The following is a 22,702-nucleotide window of genomic DNA, read 5'->3' on the forward strand; positions in this document are numbered from 1 at the left end:
GCGCTCCACCCCCACACCCCGGAGGGGGTGGTGGCGCCTGCGCAGAGGCGCGTGCGCCTTCACTTCCGTTTGTCGGCGGCCGCTTCCGGGCCCCCGTTCCTTGGTAACAATGGAGCAGAAAATGGCCGCCTGAGAGGGGAGGGAGGGCGACGCTGCGGCTGTTCGGGGACGGACGGAGCGGGGTGAGCCAGGACCGAGCCCGCTGAGGCGTGGGGAGAGCAGCGGACCGAGAGCTGGGGAGGCGGCGGCGGCGGCGGGCGGTGGCGGCGGGCGGTGAGTATCGAGGCCGGAGGCGGACTCTCAAAATGGCCCGGAGAAGGGAGAGGCCCAGGCCCAGGGGAGGTGGCGGCGGCTGCGGCCCTCGCCCGGAGCCGGGGGCCGCGGGGCCCCTCTACCCCTGCTCTGGGCTCCCGCCGTGCCGGTTGCGGGGTTCCGGGCAGGCCAGGGCGGCTCCCGGCTCGGCGGGGCTCGGGAGGCCGAAACCGCCCCGCGGCAGAGGCGGAGCGGGGTGCCGTGATGGAGCTGGGGGCGGTGATGGCGGTCTGTGCGCGGGTGTGCCCGGGGCACTGCGAGGATCCTTGGCCCCCGTCTCCCCCGGATGGGCCGGGCTCTGTCACCCTGGGGACTTTTCCCCTTTCTCCTGGGGTGTGCGGCAGGACCTGCCGCCGGAGCGGGGCGAACCTGTTCCTCCATTTGGAGCTGGAGGAGGGTTTGTGCTCCCCCCTCGGGGAGGGCTGCTGGGCTCCTCACCCTTTAGGTATCTGGTTGGGCTGGAGGAAGAATTTAAACTAGCCCCTTTTTGGAGGGGTGGAGTGCGGAGGGGAATTATAGCCACTGTCTTGGGCCTCGCCATACTGTTTAGTTCCTACTTAAGGGATCGCAGCTCTTCAGGACCGTGTTTTCAGTCTGTTCTTCCCGTTAGTTGAGACAAGAAGCCCTGTTGTGGAGACAGGCCAGGGAACTCTTCGTATCTCACTCTGTTGTAAGGGTCTTGATCAGCTTGCAACCTGTTAAAACCTGTGGTTTCCTATTACTATCCTATTAGTTTCTTTCCACTTAGTCACATCATCTTTGCTCTTGTCACCTTAGTTTCCTGTGGAAGTTCTTCCTGTTTTAGTAGTGTCTCTTGATATTTAAGATTTCTGTTTACAGTATTTCAAAACAATTGTCAAGTCCAGCTAGATAGTATCTGTTACTTTATCTTCAGCGATCTGCTTTAATGGAGGAGCAATATCAGGTTGTATATAATATATGTGTAATGTGGTTATTAAAGTTTGTTATGTGTCTTGATTTTGCTGTGTAGTAGAAGGAGCCTGACAAAAGGTTTCACAGCAAAAAAAAAACCCCAGATTTTTTTTTTAATAATAGTTTTGTTTGTTTCACTATTTTTCAGGAAGATAGTCTTTATACAGAGAAGCTTGTAAACAAGAACTGAAACTGGGTTGTACCCAGTAGTACCATCACACATCTGATTTATTCTCCCTGTCCATATTGCAGTACTGGTTAGTTTCAAGTTGAAAATCATTGTTGAAATGCTAAAGAAACTCTGACACCAATTTGTCCCTGAATTTTAATTGCAGTGGCTTGTCAAGTCTATTTTAAAAAAGTAAACAGTTGGCTGCTTCTTGTGCAGTTAATTATCTTAATTGGGAGTCAGATGCTTAGTTTGGTTGTAGTGGTCAACTAGCAGTTAAACTGACTGTATTCCCTCTACAGATTTACCATTTTGGAATTAAAAGAATTATAGCTTGGAATTATGTCTTGCCTGCTCCTAACAAGGGAAGACATGCCACATGTTATAAAATTAAGGGCTTCTTGTTATGTTAGACTACTAAAGTGTAACAACTACAGTGTTCTCTTCATCAGCAATTCTCACTACATAAATGCTTGTCACTCAAATAACCACACCAGCATTTTTCAAGCATATAGTGGTTGTCATCTGTATCATATTTATTTTCTAAATTACTGAATTCGTAGGCATGTCAAGGTGTACTGGAAAACAGTGTTACAAGTGTCTGGTCTCCATTGTGTGTCCTCTTTTTTTTTTTTTGTACTGGTATTTTTAGGGGAATGGGTAGTGAGAGCCCTAAATGAAAATATTTTTAAGACACCTATATATTAATATACTTGCTTACCTTGTTCCTTTATTCCTCTTCCATATGGGAATGTATCAAAATACATTCCTTGGTCTTAGTAGAATGCTTCCACTTGTAGTGGATGTTGTAACTTCATATACTTGAGTCTAAGGATTGTATTTAAGTCCATTTTAATATAGCTTAACACATTATTAGGCTGTTCTAAATTTTTGTGTAGAGAACTCAGTTTCCATCTATTAAAACATTTGAATCCAAACAAGAGTATTGGGTATTTATCCAAGTTTTTGTGCCTTAAGTTTTGATCAAGACTGAGATTATCAACTCTTGAGGTTGCAAAAATTAATCTTGAAGGGATAAAACTGAACATAAATGTCTCTGTCTTCAAGGTATTTTTATGAAGGTCTTGTGCATCTCAAAACCAATACTTCTAAACAGCGTCATAACTTAAGAGTCAGGACCTCTGTATGGTGGATAGGGATAGCCAGAAGCATCACAGAGACTCCGTTTTGCTTTTGTGCAGGTTAAGATCGTAAGAAACACACAAGCCTGTGTCTCCTTCAAGCTGTCCAGGTGTATCAGGTCTGGCTGAGATGGAGTTAACTTTCCCCACAGCAGCCCTCGTAGTGCTGTGCTGTGTATTGGTATCTATCAAGGCCTTGATAACACACCAGTGTTTTGGCTACTACTGAGCAGTGCTGGCACACGTCAAGGCTGTCTCTCCAACATTTCTCCCCCTCCTCAGCAGTAGGCTGTGGGTGGGCAAGATCTTGGGAGGGGACAAAGGCAGGACAGCTGACCCAAACTGACCAAAGGGATATTCTGTACCATATGACGTCTGCTCAGCAATAAGAAGCTGAAGGGGGAGGAACTGGGGGCATTTGTTTTCTTGCAAGTTTGTCTTCCGGAGCAACCGCTACACTTAGAAGCCCTGCTTCCCGGGAAGTGGCTGGACATCGCCTGCTGATAGGAAGTAGAGAATAATCTTTTGCTTTTACTTTGCTTTCGTGCGCAGCCTTTTGCTGTATTAAATTGCCTTTATCTTGACCCACGAGTTTGGGGTTGTTTTTTTCCATCTTATTTTTCTCCCCTCCCTGTCCTGCTGAAGCGGGGAGTGGTAGAGCGGCTTGGTGGACACCTGGTGTCCAGCCACGGTTAAACCACTGCACCAGGTTTATATTACTGAGGTACTTGCTAGTAACTTGTTGCTAATGTGCAGTGTTGAAGCTCAGCTTTTTACTCAAGGAGGTCTGCAGAGTTGTACAGTCTCATAAACCCATCTAACGATAATTGAATATGTAGGAGAAGTCGGTGCATATTTTCTCTTAATGTAGTAACTTAAAAACATTTTGCTTAGAGCACTCTTAATTTCAGTATGCAAGATGTATGTGCATGTAGTCTTGTTAAAGTGCTTGAGCTTGCCTGCCTAGGTATATCATCAGAAATGGAATTTTAGTCTTACAGATACGTATTTAAAGTCAAATAAATTTTACTTAAATTTATTTTCCACTTCTATATTTGTTAGGCGCTAGACATCAACAACAAAAATCCATGTATCAGAATTCCTGTGTGGGTTGTGGTTGTAGTGATTGTCATTGTTTTATTGGCCTTTCACTTTCAGTAGTAGCTGTATTAGCAGCAGTTTGGTGGAGACAGATTCGGTAGTAAATTTAATGATGGGTTGAAATTCAGTGAGTTGTGACTGGCTTAGTGCTTTTGCTAACCAAAACTTATGTTTTTTCAGAAAGGAAAACACTCCATGATGGTCATCATGTAGTTTTGTGGGTATGACTTCCTTGGATGTCAACGATATGTTTATACTGCTGTCTTTCAGTGTCAACGCTGGTTACTTGTGTGCAGCATTACTTCTTCCTTTGAGCCTCAGAGTGGGCCTTCTGCTTCCTGACCTAGCGGGAAGTTCATTTCTGGGGAAAAACAGTATCATTTTATGAGACTCGAGTGCTGGAAACTTGCTATACTTTGTATATGCTATGCTTTCTCTTCTGTGATATCATCTGAATTTGAGGGCAAAAGGCAGTACTGTCTTAATTTTATTGTCAACTTGTATGTGAAAAGTGTTGTTTTAGTAAGTGCAGATGATAAAATGTGAAGCCATGGATTTTGGCAGTTCTTACTGCATTTTATTTTCAGAGCTCCGTCTTCGTTCCACATGCTCTCAGTATTCTGGAATTGCGAAGCTCTACGCTTCCGTACGGAAGATAACATTGGAAAACTGTCATGAGTTTTGTTTCTTTTTTAACTAGAGCTCTTCTGCCTTACATACTGTAGGATGTTCTGTACCCTGATTTCTTCACTTCTTTCTGATATCTCGGCAGTTGATAGTACATCTGAGTTTCTCTTGATCTCAATAGTTGGTTCTGTTGAAATGTTTTCCCCTCTTTTTTTTTTTTTGCTGTGGAATTTTCTGCAACTGTTCTGCAAAAGTATTCATCTGCTTTCTATTGTTTAAAATGTATGTTTGGAATGACATCTTGGTTTACAGCCTTTGCTTTGAATCATACTGGGGTAGTGAAATAGCTGAATCGATGTTTAACACTCCTTGTTAAGCTGGCATTTAAATTTTATCCCAGTTTACACAGAACGCTTTATAGAAGACAAAATTTTCATCCAGTTTTCCGGAAGTAACACATGCTCTGTGATAATTTTTTTGAGGCAAAGAGGACACAGGGAGTTCTCGAGTCTTTAAAAATTGTGGTAGGTTTAGTAGAAGTCTAGTAAGAGCGTAGATCTGTTGTTCATCAGAGAGTCAATAGCAAGCAGGATTAGCAGGAAAAAAAAAAAGAGTATATCCATCCATGATGCAACTTTGAAAACTAGAAAAGTTTGTTACTTGTTACTCTGTCGAAGATGTAGATGAGAGAATTGTACCTGTGCTATCAAAGCCTTTGGTGTAATCACAAAAGGAAACTTGTGCACCTGCACAAAAAGGAAAAAGAAACCATACTTGACGTAATGAAGCTCCATGTATAATGCAAATAGATAGCTGTTTCATTTTACTGTTTTATAGTATCTTTCCTTTAATGATAGGATTCACTGACAGTCAATTTTTGCTACTGCTTTTGAGCTTGCAGACTTGAATGATGAAATATTTAAGATGAAAATGTAGTTTCTGTTATGTCTTATTTCTGCTAGTTTTGAGTATGGAGAAATTGGATACTGCCTGGCCTGGAAACTATTTCTCAACTTTTAGTTCTTCTAGGAAAATCTGGTAGTTGGGAGGTGGGTGGGTCAGACAGATACTGCACATGAAGTTGGTTCTGTTTGTGCCTAAAGAACCTGGGGTAACAGAACTGCCTGTTCTAGCTGCTCTTCCTGTGTCATTTGAGAAATGGAATTGGAGAGACTGCTGGCTGGGACTGGTCCTGCCAAACGGGACGGTATGTTAGAGCTGCTGAAGTCAGAGTTTGTGGAAGAGAGCTTTCAACAGACAGCTGTGTTGTACTGGGGCTGTAGAGCTAAAACGTCTTCGAGGTGTGTTCAGTGAAAGAAGGGGAGGAAAACAATAGTTAATTTATAACAGCCCAAACCAGAAAATAAGTATTTCTGGCTTCCACTATGGAGTCACTTCTTTTAGTCAAAGGGTTTGATAATTTCTGCAGACTGGAAGTAAGCAAGGTGCTCTGCTAGTTGAAGTACCTAATTAAGATGAGGTTATGAATCATAACTGAGAAATTAGCCTTCTGCTGAGCACATCTATGAAACACTTATTCATATTGCCATCATCTTTTTTTTGTTTATACAGAGGTATCAATTATGTTGCTGGGACGTGAGGTAATTCAGGAAACGTTCCTAATGTACAGGGCACTACAGATTCTAATGTAACATTGAAATACCAGTAACACCTAGATTTTTAGAGGAAATTTTTATTGCACAGCTAGCTCGTGAGCATCTGAGTTGTTTCTGCAGTTTTAAAAATTGAGTGCCTTTCTCCTGTTAAAATTTGAGAGTTGCCCCATAAATCTAATGAAGATTATAACTTTAAAGTATTCCTTTTTCATTTAACCCTGTGTATTGGATTTGTGTGGCAAGGTTTTGGTAGCGGGGGGGGCTACAGGGGTGGCTTCTGCAAGAAGCTGCTAGAAGCTTCCCCTTTGTCCGACAGACCCAAGGCCAGCCGGCTCCAAGATGGACCCGCCACTGGCCAAGGCTGAGTCCATCAGGGACGGTGGTAGCGCCTCTGCGATAAGAGAGTTAAGGAGGAAAAAAAAAACCGAACCAACTAGTGGCAGCTTTTGCATCCAGAGTGAGAAACTTTTCAGACACCAAGGTCAGTGAAGAAGGAGGGGAGGAGGTGCTCCAGGCGCCGGCCCGTGGAGAAGACTGTGGTGAGGCAGGCTGTCCCCTGCAGCCCGTGGAGGGTGATGGTGGAGCAGATATCCACCCTACTCTGATTTGCTTGGTAATAAATTGGATGAATTTTTTTCCTAAGTTGAGTCTGTTTTGGCCGTGACAGTGATTGGTGAACAATCTCTCCCTGGCCTTATCTTGACCCAGAAGCCTTTCATTATATTTTCTCTGCCCTGTCCAGTTGAGGAGGGGGAGTGATAGAGCAGCTTTGGTGGGTACCTGGCGTCCAGCCAGGGTCAACCCACCACACCCTGCAAATGAGAGATTTCTGAATTTGCCAGATCTTCTAAGTTTTACCTAGTTAGTTTAATGAGAGTTCTAATGTTTTATGTAATTTTTTTTTTTTATTTAAAAAATCAGGAGTGCAGGCTAAGCTAGTGTCTTGGTATTCAACAGAGAGAACTAATGTCAGGAGATACTACACATTTTTGAAGGAGGAAGAGCTAGTGATTTATAATTGTGCCTTATGGTCCATTAGTACTTTTTCTGGGAAGAATTCCATAGTCCATAGGTGCTAAGCAGTATGGAGATGCATAGTGTTATTGTTGAAGGTAAATGGACAACACAAGTAATTTATCAGTACTTACTGTCCCACTAGATTGTTTTTAAGCAGTGGTAAATTCCTGACTGATTTGATATAGTTTACACATGACTTGGCATAAAGGAAAATGTAAAAAATTTCATGTACTGTAAGAATGATAACTTTGCATTACTGAAGGAATATCTAGTACTCGTAAATTGTTCCTGTCCAAAAGAGCGTAATATTCTTTCCTCTTGAATAAAAGAATGTAAGAAACAATACATTTTGTGGGCTTACTGTTTTTGCTCCTGCAGTCTGTAGCAGCAGTGGAGAGACAGCTAGTTATTTGTGCTCTGAAATCTCTGAGATTGTTGAAGCGTAACTGCAGGGAAGATACTTTGCTGACTTGTGGAAGGATGGGAACACCAATTAAGAATTCACTGTAGTTAATGTGTCTGGATATTCAGCTGCTGAAGAATATTTCCCTTAATTTTTTTTTTTAAATGAGAAAATAGTTTATTCTAGCTATGATTCTCTTGTTTTGTGCAACCTCTAGGTGATTCTCCCCCCCCGTTTTCCCAGAGATGTTCGTTGCTGGGTATCTCGGCTGAAGTTGGCAATAATCAACAGAACTGAACTTCCTGCTCATAGGTGTGACCTTCCCCACCCTTTGTCAACTCACTGCTGACAAGGGAGGACACTGAAGAAGGAAATTCTGAGTCTTTTAACTTGAATAAGAACAAAGTCTTACTTTGAGTTGAACTAAACCACTGGAAGAAAGAGAAACAGAGTTGAAGCATACCTGCTTATTCGATAATCAAATATTGATTATTTTGTTGTGAGTTAATAGTGTACTCTGTTGGCTTTCCCTCATCAGGTTTCCTTGTGTTACTGCAGTCAGCTTCCTTAAGCCAGTCTTAATTTTCTGCAGTGTATGAGCTGAGAGCAGAACCCTGAATGAGGGACAGATTTTCAAGTTATTTCTGTAACACTCTACCATGTTGAAATAGGAGCGAGGCGACATAGTAACTGCCACCGTGGAAATCCTGTTGTACAGCCAGATGGAACCTATGGAGTCATGCTGAGGCAGTAGTAGTCTAAATATTCTAGTAAGCTCAGTCTGGTAACGTGAGGTTTTGCAGCGGTGTGGGAGGTGAAGCTTAAAATGGACAGTGAGCTGAGTGGACAGTGATGAGAAATTAGCAGAAGCCTTGGGGTAGAACTCCTATTTTCCATTTACTGGTTATAATCTCAGAGCTTTAGTTTGAAGAGTATCGTCCCATTTGCTGCCAAAAGTAAGGTAGGGAGAATGTTTTGATGTGCATTTATATGTTTCTCTGCCATCTGTGTTTCCATCAGTGTAAACATGCCCCATAAATTTGTAGTATTTCTAGGACATTGAAGCTAAACAGCATGAAATTGGAGTACAGTGGGCTAGCGTAGTCTGTTACAGTAGCTTGCAGTAGGAAAATACAGTGAGTTTGTCACTAGTAAAAATAGTCCTAATGTAAAATAAATTCTTAATTCAAGATCTCACCTCTGAGGCTTTTTTGTTAGTAATAGCATCTTTTCAGTCTTGACCAATAGCTGATTTTATGGTTTAGGAAGGAGGATATGAGATGATGGAGGAAAAAAGAGGAGCAAACCTGGAAAGAAGTAAGTCTGACTCTGACTTACTCTGAGCATTTCCTAAAGGATCAACTATAAAAGTGTACATCAGTCTGTTGGTAAAGAAGAGATTTCACACGCGCGCACACACACACACACTTGTTTTGACTCCCTTTTTCCCTGACCAAGAATGGTGCCCCTTCATTTTCTGAAATGGAAGGGGCAAGTGTCTTTGACTCAAATAGACATTATATAGCTAAGGTGCTTGCAAGCACTGGAATTTGCAGTTAAAAGGAAAATTTCAAAGCATAAGCAGTAAACAAATGTTATGCTTTGTATGCATAGTGTGGTTTTCTTTTTTAAAAGCTGTTGTAGAGTTAGTCTAATGCTTACAAATATGTTAATATTGCACATGAAGTCATTCTGTGTGTTTTAAAGTCAGTAAGTACCGAGGTGGCAGTCATTTTTGGGAAAATGTTTTACAATACTTTACACTGCTCCTGTCCCTTAGCATCTTACTACATTCCCTTATCTTCTTAATCCTATTGTCAACTGTGTTTCATCGTTGTCCTAAAAAAAGGGAATGCTGGTTAGAGTTTTGATGTGTATCTCCAGAGAACTAATGCATCTTTCAAGGTTTTATTTTGGATGCAAGTCTCTCGTTGTACTCGAGGCTTTATTCAGGTGTTTCTTTTAAAAGCAGCTGTCTTTGTATTTCTGGTATCTTCTAGAACAAATATGTCTTTAAGTGAAGTTACTTGGAGTCATCATTCTGCTACAGAAAGCTTGTAAAAAGCTGTTTGAGTTTCAAGCAAGCTATGTTCTCATTAGAAAGATGTCTGAGATTTGAAGGGCATACAGATTTCTTAACTGAGCCCAGTCCAAGTGGAACATACCTGCTGAAACCATTGTGCAACTTTGACTGTGAATGGGTTCATTTATCCGTATATTTGACAGCACATCACATGCAAGTCTTCAGACGGGCCATGCAGTCTTTAGATTGCACCAGAGATTTGGCAATACAGAGAAAGCTGATAGGCTGCCATTAGAAACAATAGTAACCCTAGTGATTGCTGCTGCTTACTGATAAAAAGGTGAAAATTAAACCTAATTTCTTTGGTGAAATGGCAGAAATCCACAGAACCAAATAATACCAGTAGCTTTGCATACTGTATTATTGAGTGGCAACAAGTCATTTGTGCCTTAATATGACTAACTTAAAAACAAGTTCTACTGTGTCAGGATTCAAGACAAAGGGTGTTGGAGTAGCTATCTTATAATCTGCAAGTCTGCAATAATGGGATGTCCTATCCAGTGGAATTTTCTGCTGTTATACATTGAGGTTGTCAGTGCACTTTAATTTTCACAATAGCAGCTGAAATAAACTACCCCTGGAGATCATGCGGTGCTGTTCTTCTGTGGAGAAGCACTAATGTAAACTGTGGGCAGTCTCGACTTGACAGCTGAGCTGACAAACCAAAAATAAAAAAAAAAGATGCTTTTTGCACTAGACAGATGTCGAAGTGTTGGAAATTTTCCAGTGAGAAGCAGAAAAGCTTTATTCTTCCAGTATTTTCATGTCACATGAAGTATGGTTTAAATGAAAGGAATGTTTTCTGATGGGGAATGTTATTGCAGAGCTTTTTAGCATGCAGAGGATTAGCTTGCTAATCACCTCTCTGAGTAACTAGATTCTACCAGTTGTACAGGAAAATTCTTGATGTTGTGAATAGTGAGGCGTAGTGATTAAGGAAAGTAGTTATTATTTTAACTTCATTTTATATATTTGCATGGCGCAAGCAGTGCCAGAATGTCTCCTGCATTTGCATGTATTTTGTTATAGTATTTGTCAAATATAGACATGGCATTCGTTGATTTTTTTTTTGAGAGGGAGAGAGTCATTGTCAAGGGGCTCATCCAAATGGAAAACATGATGAGGTGAAGTTTATATTAAAAAATACACAATATAGAAGACAGTTCTTTATAGCAGAAGTTATACCTGGTATACACTGTGGAGTTTTGTCCTGGAAATTCCAGTCATCAACATCAGTAGTTCAGTAAATGCTGAAACTTGCAAGCAAATTCTTCTCTTGACATAAAACTATAAAGTTGATTTTACAAACCCTTTTCCTTTTTTTTTTTTTCTGACACAGTGTTGCATAGCATCTTCTGTCTTCTGTATTTGAATTCTTCATAACCCCTTCATTCTGTTAAAATTCTCATGGATGGTGAAAAGGGCGTTCCTCATAGCAATGCAGTAAGTTAGATTGATTCCTGCTTTCCTCACCATAGTGCAGGGCAGGAAGAAGTGTTGGACGCTTAATCCCAAACTCGTTTAGAGAGCATGATCAAGGATGGCTTGCTTATGGGTTGTACTGCGCTGTTGTATGGCACTGTAAGGCATGCTTTGTGATTCGTGAGGCGGTTGCAGTGTTAGGAATATTTTGTTAAAAAGCGGATAGTCGTGAACATGTCGTCAACTATGTAAAGATGGACTGAGGGTTATTATGGCTGATATTATTCCATGTGTTTGTACTTGCTGCTTTGAGTATTTGATAATAATGGGTGTTTGGGGTTTGTGTGGCAAGGTTTTGGTAGCGGGGGGGGGGGCTATAGGGGTGGCTTCTGTGAGAAGCTGCTAGAAGCTTCCCCTTTGTCCGATAGAGCCAAGGCCAGCCGGCTCCAAGGTGGACCCCACTGCTGGCCAAGGCTGAGTCCATCAGGGACGGTGGTAGCGCCTCTGTGATAAGAGTTAAGAAGGAAAAAAAAAAAAAGCAGCAGCTTTTGCAGTCAGAGAGGAGTGAGAAGAGATAAGAAACTCTGCAGACACCGAGGTCAGTGAAGAAGGAGGGGGAAGAGGTGCTCCAGACGTCAGAGCAGAGATTCCCCTGCAGCCTGGGGAGAAGACCATGGTGAGGCAGGTCGTCCCCCTGGAGGACCCCACGCCGGAGCAGGTGGAGACACTCGAAGGAGGCTGTGACCCCATGGGAAGCCCATGCCGGAGCAGGTTCTTGGCAGGACCTGTGGCCCCGTGGAGAGAGGAGCCCACGCCAGAACAGGTTTGCTGCCAGGACTTGTGACCCCGTGGGGGACCCACGCTGGAGCAGTTTGCTCCTGAAGGTCTGCACCCTGTGGAAGAGACCCACACTGGAGCGGTTGGTGAAGCATTGTAGCCCGTGGGAAGGACTCACATTGGAGAAGTTCGTGGAGGACTATCTCCCGTGGGAGGGACCCCGTGCTGGAGCAGGGGAAGAGTGTGAGGAGTCCTCCCCCTGAGGAAGATGGAGCAGCAGAGACAATGTGTGATGAACTGACCACAGCCCCCATTCCCTGTCCCCCTGTGCTGCTGGGGGGTGTAGGTGGAGAATTTGGGAGTGAAGTTGAGCCCAGGGAGAGGGGAGGGCTGGGAGAAGGTGTTTTAAGATTTGGGTTTATTTCTCATTGCTCTACTCTGTTTTCTTGGTAATAAATTGGATTAATTTTTTCTAAGTTGAGTCTGGTTTGCCCATGATGGTAACTGGTGAATGATCTCTCCCTGTCCTTATCTTGACCCATGAGCCTTTCGTTGTATTTTCTCTCCCTTGTCCAGTTGAGGAGGGGGATGATAGAGCAGCTTTGGTGGGCACCTGCCTCCAGCTGGGGTCAACCCACCACAGTGAGCATAGATTTTGTTTGTGCTTCTGGAAGAGGTTCATGCTTTGAGCATTATTTCATTTGTGATCCCTGTGGTTATGCAGCTTATCTTAACTGAAGCTTCATTAGCAAAGTGCACCCCCCCTCCAAATTTAAGGATAATAATGAAGGCCGTAGCACAGGTTAAACATACCTAAATTTCATGCTATATTTCACTATGCTGGATGAAGGATTTATTTTCTCCTTTTTAGGTACTCTTCCACTCATCAAGATGGAAGGCTCAGATTCTAGTGATAAAGGAAATATTGATCAATCAGAAGCACAACGTCAGAGTCAGCTAGACCGGTTAGATCGAGAAGAAGCTTTCTATCAGTTTGTGAACAACCTGAGTGAAGAGGACTACAGGCTTATGAGAGATAACAATTTGCTAGGCACACCAGGTAGGTAATGCTTGTGTATGTACATCTTACTAGAATCGCTTGTAGGCGATTTGTGTCATTTTCTGTGCTCCTGAAACTGTTTCACCCATTTAGTTTGTGTGCTGCAGTTGTGTTCCGTGGTAGGAAGTAGCTTCTTACTAATTTGTGCATACTCAAATTTGAGTGGTCCCCTGACTAGTGGAGAGGTAGTTAGGAGATGCAAAAGTCTAGTGTTTACACAACTTGTCAGGACGGCCCAGAGTTGACCCAGCTCCAGTTATGGGCCCTTAGTTATTTTTGATCAAAAAATAATCTCCCTTAAGCATTTGGGTGAAAATTTTGTGCTGGTGAGGTTAAGAGTTTGTAACTAGGACAAGGAGTCTGGCGCGAGATTCTGCATGGGCATTTTTATGTCAGTTTTCAATTGACTTATTACTTTAACTTGACTCTCTGTAGGATGATACCTAATTCAAACCAGTTCTAATTTAAAACATGACTTCGACTAATTTAAACCTTTTTTCATGCTTGTGAAGGTGTTATCTTAAATATTTTACCCTGGACAGCCATGTAATTGGTATAGGATGATGAAAATTGCTGCTAAGTGGTAGAGGTTACAGAACCAGAAAGCACATCTCTCAAATAGGTTGAAAATGTTGGATATTTCAGCTTCAGCAAAACTTACTTGGGATAATGGTGCTGAAGTGTCTGAACTTCCTCTTAGCAACCTGTTTGGCAGTCTCATTATGGCAGGATTTAATTAGAAAAAAAAAGACAAGTGGTGGCTTGTACCTTCTTTAGAAGTTTTTGATAATGCTTGCCATACATATGATTTGGAAATATTTTTGGAAAATTTTGCTTATTTTCTAAGGTGAAATTACTGAAGAAGAGTTGCTGAGAAGGCTACACCAAGTTAAAGAAGGTCCGCCACAGCAAAACAGTGATGAGAATAGAGGTATATACAGTATTTGTGAAAACTCTTAACTTTAGCACCCCATACGGACCTTAACTTGAGTGCAGGAGTGGAACAAGTTAAGCCTAGGCAGGTGCAAGGTGAGCTTTGTTTCAAAACTAAGTGAACGTTACGTCTGGTATCTGCTGCAGAGGTCAGTTTGGGAGAGATCTCACTCATAACACATCTGTTACTTGCATCAAGATATTTAGGTTTCTTTTTTCTTTTAATTTAAGATTGCCTTCCTGTCTGCTCCCTTCTGGGGTGCTTTTTTGCAATCCTTCTTTTTTTTTTATTCACCATTCTTCCCTCCCAAAGATGCTGTACTGCTTTCGTTATCACCCTTCTACAGAGATTGGTGGAGGAGGCTTGGAGCTTGCCACTGGGGTTCATTCTTTAGCGAGATAGACTTGCTATAAAGCCATTCTTCAAGTGAAGGGTCAGGACAAACTTAGTTTTCTATTTAGCGGTCGATAGATCACTTAATTGCTTGGAAAGGAAAACACAGAATATTGATGTGTTACGACACCTGAAATGTGACTTTCCATTTACTTACGATGAACAATATGTGTTATTTTGATGACTCGTTTGCTACGTGATGGCTGCAGCCTATCTGTACATATTAGAAAAACATCCACTCCTGCTCCCTTAAAAGAGCTCTGGTAGATAAGAATTGTGATGCTATGTGTGAAACCACAATAGCACTTGGTAGGATTAAGCACTTCTAAATTGTCACTTGTTATACTAAGCAATTATGTTCTTGGAAAAGATCACTCCAAAATTAGCTCAGTACTCTAATTTCGGTAGTTCCCTGTCTTTTTCGCAGGTGCAGAGTCCGCAGAAGATGTGTCAAACGGCGATTCTATAATAGACTGGCTTAATTCAGTCCGACAGACTGGAAATACAACACGAAGTGGGCAACGAGGAAACCAGTCTTGGAGAGCCGTGAGCCGGACTAACCCAAATAGTGGTGACTTCAGATTCAGTTTGGAAATAAATGTCAACCGTAATAATGGGAACACAAATCCAGAAACTGAGAATGAGCCATCTGTAGAGCCTTCCAGTGGGGAGGATTTGGAAAACAGCCAAAGTGACTCTGAAATTCCGAGGTCTGAATCACCATCTGTAAGGCAGCCTGGATCAGAAAGGAGCACTTCAGAGGAGCTAACAACTGAGGAAGCTTCCCCTCCTAGAGGGCAGAGGAGAGCGAGAAGTAGGAGTCCAGAACAGCGGAGAACGCGGGCTAGGACTGATAGAAGTAGGTCACCTATTAATCCAGTGAATGAGACTCCTCGCAGGTCTCATCACAATACATCATCTCAAACACTTGACCACTCCTCAGCGAATGAAGCTGAGGGAAGCTCTAGAACTAGGCAGCATGTGACAGTAAGACAGCATACAGTGGGGACTGAGATGCCAAGTGAAAATGCAGTTCTGTTTTCAACCCCCGAGACGAGACCTGTTCCTCAAGCGGCAGGTTCTTCAGAAACTAACGGCACCAGTGAGTCTGCAGCTCCTGGGCAGAGGCCTCCCACCATAGTACTTGATCTTCAGGTGAGAAGAGTTCGTCCGGGAGAATATCGGCAAAGAGACAGCATAGCCAACAGAACTCGGTCCAGGTCCCAGACACCTAACAACACAGTCACTTACGAAAGCGAACGGGGAGGGTTTAGGCGCACATTTTCACGTTCAGAACGGGCTGGAGTGAGAACTTACGTCAGTACCATTAGGATTCCTATCCGTAGGATCTTAAACACAGGCTTAAGTGAGACTACATCAGTTGCTATTCAGACTATGCTAAGGCAGATAATGACAGGCTTCGGAGAGCTGAGTTACTTCATGTATAGCGATAGCGATGCAGATCCTAGTGGCCCAACTCCAAATCAGAACGTGGATGCTGCTGAGCCGCAGCCTGGAGGTGGTGGTACTTCAAGCAACGAAGGTACAGATGTTAGCTCAGGGGAGGTGTATGAAGGTGGGAATGAAGGTGGTTCGACGTCTGGGGCCAGACGGGAAGGTCGGAATACAAGGGGATCGGTCACATTTGAAGAAAGTGGTTCTCTACCATTCCTTAGCCTAGCACAATTTTTCCTACTAAATGAAGATGATGATGACCAACCAAGAGGACTCACCAAAGAACAAATTGACAACCTAGCGATGAGGAATTTTGGTGAGAGCGATGCTCTGAAAACCTGTAGTGTGTGTATCACAGAGTACACGGAAGGCAACAAGCTCCGTAAATTGCCTTGTTCGCACGAGTATCACGTCCACTGCATTGATCGCTGGTTATCAGAAAATTCCACTTGTCCCATTTGTCGCAGAGCAGTCTTAGCTTCTGGTAACAGAGAGAGTGTTGTCTAAATGAGATCTGAATTTATGGCCAAGCAGCTAGTGTGATAGTGATGGGCAAAGAAGTCACTTCCTTTATGGCCACTTTTTGAGTGGTTCCTCAATGTATAGTAATGACTTGGAGTGAATCTTCCCTCATGAAAGCATTTTCTCTGAATTCAAGCTTTTAAAATCAGAAAATTTCTTTAATTAGGGTTTTCAAGATCTAGTCAGTATGGGTGTTAAATTTCACTTGTCCAAAGACATCTGCCCGCTTAAAAATAGTTCTTTCTTTGTGAAGATAATTAAGTTCTTTCCCCCACCCAGCCCCTGCCATCCCAGTCCAATAAACATTTTGCCCTGTGCTTAGGAGGAGTTCTTTGAGACGTCATCCCAGCTAAACGTACATGAGTCGTAGAGGAATTTTTGCAAGAAATCCAACTATCTGAAAAAATATGAACTTAATTGCACACTTGAACATACTTTTAATTTTCATACCGGGTTAATATTGGACATGTCTGTGTAAATAACACTAATGTTAGCCCTTTCCCCATCACTATGGCACGCTGTAGGATGAGCTGTTAGCTTAATTGGGATATTTATCTTGTTGTGGAAATATAAGAATTGCCTATGCTTGTTTAAATAAAAAAAAAAATCTGTTTTAAAATTGTAAAGCTTTTTTGTAGAAGCTCAGTACTTTTCCAATGCACTGTTGTACTAACGCATTAAGAATTAAAATTGTACCATGCTTAGAAATCAAGAATGCTTTTCATACAAAACCCACCACACAGAGAGCAAACTAAATACGAGAGCTGCTTTTGTAACTGTGTACCTGTCAAGAGCAGTGCATATCTGTACTATTTATGTGAACAGCTACTGTAATATAAAAACAGTTGAATTAGACATCTTAATTGCATTAAAAAATGGAAATTAAATGTGATAATTGCAGTGTTTTGGCTCAGTAATGCCACCAAAAAAGATGATAAAAATTAGAAACTCTTCTAATGGCTGGTTATTTCTTGGTGTGGTTACTGATACGTAATAATACAAACTGGTATGTACCAGTTCATTCAGTGAGGCTGATGCCCAATTTTTATATCAACTTTTACTTTCAGTTTGTGTAACTATTCAGCAGACAAGTATCAACAGGGTGGTTTTTTTTTTTCCCCACCAGCTTTGACTATATTAGTAACCTCTGGATCTGCTGAGGTTTATCTGCCGATACATCCAGTGCTGGTAGCCGGTAACTCCAGTGCTGCAGAAAAATAACTTAAGCATTAACTGGAAAACAAATTATTAGAGTGTTAGTTTAAATCTGAAGATTACAATTGATTATGGGAGTACACTTTAAATGTATAGCCAATTCTAAGAATAACATTAAAAAACCCATAAACCCTTTATACACCAATTGCACAGATTGAAATGACTTGAATTTACTTTTGAAATTATGTATGTGGCATATTGAAATTGAGAATTGGAGAATGTACTGCAACTCTCATCAGTGTCAGGGGAAAACATCCTTCACCCTCGATGCCCTGTTCTATGCTGTATTCTGTAATGATTTCTTTTTTTTTCCCCTAGCTTACATGTGCAGCAGGGAAAGCAGTATTTATTTTGATCCCAGGGCAGTAGTGATAAAGCGATATGAACTGCTCTTGCTGGCTATATGGGAAATATGGCTTGTTCCTCAGATGACAAAACCAAAGCTGGCCTATCTCTTCTTCCTAATGAAAACAGATTTTTGGTGTTCTATAGTGGTGGTTGCAAAAAACTATAGTCTCTGCTCTAAGCCATTTTAACATCTCGTCAGCTAGTTAAGGATTCCACGATGTTCCAATCCAAATTTTTTCTCCGTGTGGGTTTTGTGGTGTTTGGTTCAGTGGGAAACCCTGACTGGCTATTGAGCTTGCTTTCCTCCTGGTGGGACACAGCATCGTGGCAGAGGGGATTCTTTTTGAACAGAAGAATGAATAAGCTCATGGTTTTGAATTTTTCCCTCTGACATGCATCACTGTAAAATTGGAAGTTAGGTATTAATTTCAGGTGCTGGGCTCTCTATGCCAAAATTTCCTCAACAAAATAACATTTCTGAAGGCATTCGCATAGCAAAGACGTGCTATCAGTTGCCAGCGGCTTTACTGACTTACAGAGTGTAGAGTTAGAAGGAAAAAAATCCAACAACCCTCTGTATGTGAATGCTGTGTTAGATTTTGAATGTCTGATGTACATCTCTGAGGACTGAGGCTGGTGACCAGAAAGAAAGGAGCCCACTAGTGCTAATTAATGTGAAGCTCGGCTGTGATACGTGTCATTCAACATGGCTTTTCTTTTTAATGTTCTGAGTTTCCGGTAACTGTTCACGTTGGTAGAAACCATTTTACAGTTTTGTTATAGCTTAATAGTGGCATGCCTTAACATTTTATCTTTCTGTAACAATAGCAACTAATAAAATGCTGGAGGTTTCCCAAATGGTACCAAGAACAAATAATTTAACCTTAGTTCAGGAGCCCTTGGATGTTCTCAGTGTTTTATATGCCTTTTCCAACACTGAGCGTGCTAAAGGCGCTGGGGGTTTGTTGCCTGATGTCTGGAGGAGTTGGCAGAAATTAAATTGCTGATACAGCAGAGACCTCTTTATGTAGCTGAGTCATCCGTCAGCCTCTGTGGTAATTCAATTTCTATTCTTTTAAAGTTAGATTGGAGTTAGGAGAAGCCACTATTAACACTTCCATTGCTAACCAAGTAGAAAGACACTCGGGTTCACGATTAGCCCAATTTACAGTTGATGAATCATTTTGGTATCGAGCCTTTGTACTTCTCGCTTCCCTCCGTTTACGCTTTCTTGGTGTTTCAGGAGGGAGACGGCCGCTTCACTCGTGCTTGTCGCCGTACGAAGGGTTAAAAGGGCCAATCCTGCATTTTTCCAAGGCCTGGCTGTACAGAAATGAGTCTGAGGCGGCAGGCAGCTGCCTGGGTCACAGTGCCACCGTGTGGGAGCCTCCCTCAGCCTTCCCTCGCTCCGAGCAGCACGGTTTCTTTGGCGTTGAAAGCTGCTGCTTTTATTTTATTTTTGAAGGAGGTTCCCTGGTATTGCCTGCCTCGGTAGTTATCGTGGTGGTTTTTTCTAACTCCAAACCACCCAAACTCCTGCTGTGAATATCTGTCTGGGGTGTGAGCTTAATTCCTTCAGTTCCAGACCTGGACCTCCATACACGGCGATTAAAGCAGTCACAAGGCAAAACGCGCAGTGTTTTTTATTTAAGAATGCGTTTGCTAGTTTAACTCAGATTGTGAACCCATACGGACTTGTGGGTGCTTGCTTGCCTTTTTTTTTTTTTTTTTAATTGGGGCTTTATCGGTTAAAAGACTGTGAAGAGTTACTCCTGGGGTTGGTTAGATTTCCCTTTCACATGCACTTTTTTATTTCTTTGAACAGGTTGGGTTTTTTGCAAAGAACTTGTAGGCAGTTAATTGACTTATTTTAAAAATTATTTGATTAGTGTAGGTACTGCATGCATAGAAATTACTCATTAAAAGTTTAAAGATGTTTTGTAGGAAGTACTGAGGTGCAGGCACGGCAGCTGGGCTGACATGATCCGTACCAGTTTTGAAGGAGCCATAATTGTCCATTGTGTCAACTTCCAACCGAAGGGATTTCCCACCAAAGTTGGCACAATGGGCCATAATGACTGTCATTCCAGTTTCCTGTCACTTGTCTGGATTATGCAAATGCGGAGCGTCCAGAGGACTGTTTCCCTGGTCTGTCCACAGTCAGTGTTTATCTTGAGATGGTTGCCGACACAGAGAGGACGTTCCCAGTGGTCTCGTAATAACGAGGGTCTCACGAAGATGAGAACAGAAATGCGTTAAGGCTGACCATCGGTCTCTGACTTGTAGCAGTGTGACCAGGGGTTTTTTTTTTTCTCTGTCACACTGCAATACAGAGCTTCATCCTGTCGGCTTAGCCGCAGCCTTGCCATTAGTTTGGGCCCCCTTTCATTAATGAGTACGTTCGTGTAACTGATGTCTGGGTTTTCTCACCGGTCATCCTTGCTCCTACCGCGGGGGCTCCCGTTGCTTGATTAAGGGTTTGTAAACAAGTGTGGAGCCGATGAGGTACACAGCCGTGATGGAAATGTCTGCCTGCTCCTCTGCCTTAAAATCATAGAATTATTGTTTGGGTGGGCAGGGACCTCACAGCCCATCCAGTCCCACCCCCTGCCATGGGCAGGGACACCCTCCACTAGCCCAGGTTGCCCAAAGCACCATCCAGCCTGGCCTTGAACACTGCCAGGGATGGGGCATCCATAAATTTATTGAGCAACCTGTCCCAGTGCCTCACCACCCTCGTAGAGAAGGATTTTTCCTTCTATCTGAATCCGCCCCCCTCCAGCTGAAGGCCATTCCCCCTGGGCCTGTCACCCCAAGCCCTCCTGCCCTCTCCCAGGAGGAGGGGCTTTGGAGGAGGGTTGGCTTGGAGCCACCTTAAGGGAATTCATAACAAAGTCAGAAATATTTCCAACCCTCGCATACACTAGGCTTTTTGTTTGTTTATCCTCCGCGAGGGAGGGAAGGAGGAGGGCAAAGAGACGGAATGGATGGTAACTTACCCAAAGCACATACAAGTTGTGTTGTGTTGAAAGGAAGTTTGCATCTGTTAAACCAGGGCTTCCCAACCTCTTTTTTGGTAGGAGGTATCTCTTTTTATTCTTCTTTTTTCTTATGGGGAAACGTACCATTGAATTTGTTTTGATTGTTTTATTTGGTTTTGTTCCCTTAAGCTCAAATACTTGAGACCCCTTCCTGAATTTCACTGTCATCTGCTAGTAAGGCTGTTGGTTGGGAAGCCCTGAATCCAACTGAGAATGTAACAGTTTTCTTTTTTTTCTTTTGTTTTTTTCCTTTTTTTTTTTGTACAGTGCTTTACACCTGTTTATACTGGAGTTGTTTAATACAAAATGGTACTCTGAGGTCATTGGACACCAGTTTGACCCGATTTGATAGCTAACATTTAGGAGGAGTTTGTTCCCTATGTAAGATGTCATAATGCAAATTTAAATAGACTCAATAAAATGCATGAAGTGTTCATCTTGTGCTTGATCATCACTCCTTGGGTTTGTTCTTCTTACGATGGGAATGCACTGGAGTAAATGATGGTGGATGCGCTAGGAATTTATTTCCTAAGTACACCTTTTCCCTCGAGGCTGGGCGGAAAGGAAAGAGCCGGAATGGTATAGAGTTAACTTCTCGGAAGAATTTATTGCTCCTTAGTAGATAAAACCAAAGCAATAAATCTCACGATGTCCCAGACTTCTGTAAATCTGTCCGTGGATAACGTGGGATACCAAAGCGGTGTCTGCAAGTTGGCTTTCAAGTAGTAGCTGTGACTTTTACAGGTGCCCATCGGTACCAGGGCCCCGTGGGGCCGTCGGGGCCGAGTCTCCCCAGAAATACACTTTGCAGTGTTCAGCGGCTTCCGTGAGAAGCTCTCACATCTGGCTAAAAGCTTCGTCCTAAAATTAGCAGCTGATGTACGTGCAAACGCTTACTTGAGCGGGAAGGAAATTTTTTAGGGCGTGGGAAGCTATCTTTATTATCAGCGCTTCCCTCACCTCCACTCCGTGTTTCGAGTAGGAAGTGGGGGCCGGTCCCGGAGAGGGGTGTGATGACATCGGAACAAAAGAAGGGGTAGGAAGGTGACGTACAGCTTGGAAACACGCAGCGCCCGGTGTTTTGGGTGCCGGGGCAGTATCACAGCTGGGCCGATGCTCGATGATGCACTGTGATGGATGCTCGTTGGGTAAGGAGGAAAGTCGTGGGCTTCTCCAGGGATGCGTTGAGTCGGGGTCCTGCTCCAGCTGCGCTCTCCGTGGGGAGAGCTCTTGGATAGGGGCGGGGTTTTTTCCCCCCCATTCCCACATGCTTCGTCTTTAGCGCCGTGGTCTGTCTTGCTCTGCACGTGTACAGTTCAATCTGAAATTGAGTCTTTAACATAGGTGTTAACTTTTATTTCGGTGATTTAATTCACAAAGCGGTTCCCACGCTTTCTGCGCCAGGAGCTTTTTGCCAGGTCGCCAGCTCCAGCCCCGCGTCTGGCTGTAGGAAGTCCTTCGGTTCGGGGAGCCCTGTATTTGTTTCTCAAAAACTGTTGATCGACCCTCAAATTGCTTGAAAACTCCAAACCAACCTCAGAGCCCGCGTGCGGCTGACTTCATCCCTATGTTTGTTTTCTTTACTATATTAGAGGTCTTTGTTCTGGCCTGTAAAACATTATATGACCTCATTCCTCCCTCTCGGCGCTTAAACCCTGTGACCTTTTACGTTGTCCTACTCTTCCCTTCAGGGTACGTCTCCGTGGCAGATCCAAGCCTTTCGCAGGGGGAACGTGGCTGCTTTGCTGGTTCTGCTGCTGGGTGGGAGGAGAAAGGTTGTGTTTGGCGAACCTGCCCGTGCCAGAGCGATGGGGGTGCAGGAATAACCCTGCATTTGGGGACTTCTCGCCTCCAAAAGGGTTCTTCTGATGGCTCCTCGCTGGGATCCAGGGTTTGGGAATAGAGAGGCGGGGAGAAAAGCGAAGGCTGGGTGCTGCTCGCTTGCCCTTCCCAGCTGTTTCAAGTGTGATTGAACCTGTTTCGGGGCTTTTAGTATAATGAAGCTAAACTCAGCTCTGTTGTGGTTCCCTAAACGCTTACAATAAAGTTATATAGGGAAAACTAAACCCACTTTTTAGTCTTAAACTGGAGGGGTATTGTTTCTTGGTGCTAATGAGATGCCGACGCTGCAT

At 43.1% G+C, this 22,702-nt stretch overlaps 1 protein-coding gene across 3 annotated transcripts; it reads left to right on the plus strand.

Moving 5' to 3' along the window:
* The first annotated feature begins 61 nt into the window (after positions 1 to 61).
* Positions 62 to 21,004, plus strand: RLIM (ring finger protein, LIM domain interacting). Of its 3 annotated transcripts, XM_075763687.1 has the most exons (4): positions 62 to 273; positions 12,474 to 12,662; positions 13,510 to 13,593; positions 14,417 to 21,004. In XM_075763687.1, exons 2-4 carry the CDS (start codon positions 12,494 to 12,496, stop codon positions 15,949 to 15,951), a joined length of 1,788 nt encoding a protein of 595 aa, XP_075619802.1. In that variant the 5' UTR covers positions 62 to 273; positions 12,474 to 12,493; the 3' UTR covers positions 15,952 to 21,004. The 3 variants fall into 3 exon arrangements, with proteins under 3 accessions (XP_075619802.1, XP_075619803.1, XP_075619804.1); XM_075763688.1 differs by lacking the exon at positions 13,510 to 13,593 and having other exon boundaries at positions 90 to 273; XM_075763689.1 differs by lacking the exon at positions 62 to 273 and having other exon boundaries at positions 12,524 to 12,662; positions 14,398 to 21,004.
* Positions 21,005 to 22,702: the final 1,698 nt, after the last annotated feature.

The sequence above is a fragment of the Balearica regulorum genome, chromosome 11, assembly GCF_011004875.1.
Source record: "Balearica regulorum gibbericeps isolate bBalReg1 chromosome 11, bBalReg1.pri, whole genome shotgun sequence".
Taxonomy (NCBI): domain Eukaryota; kingdom Metazoa; phylum Chordata; class Aves; order Gruiformes; family Gruidae; genus Balearica; species Balearica regulorum.

Coding starts and splice junctions, on each gene's coding strand:
- RLIM (XM_075763687.1), top strand. CDS start 12,494: ATGGAAGGCTCAGATTCTAGTGATAAAGGAAATATTGATCAATCAGAA. Junction 12,663..13,509: donor CAATTTGCTAGGCACACCAG/GTAGGTAATGCT, acceptor TTATTTTCTAAG/GTGAAATTACTGAAGAAGAG. Junction 13,594..14,416: donor AAACAGTGATGAGAATAGAG/GTATATACAGTA, acceptor TCTTTTTCGCAG/GTGCAGAGTCCGCAGAAGAT.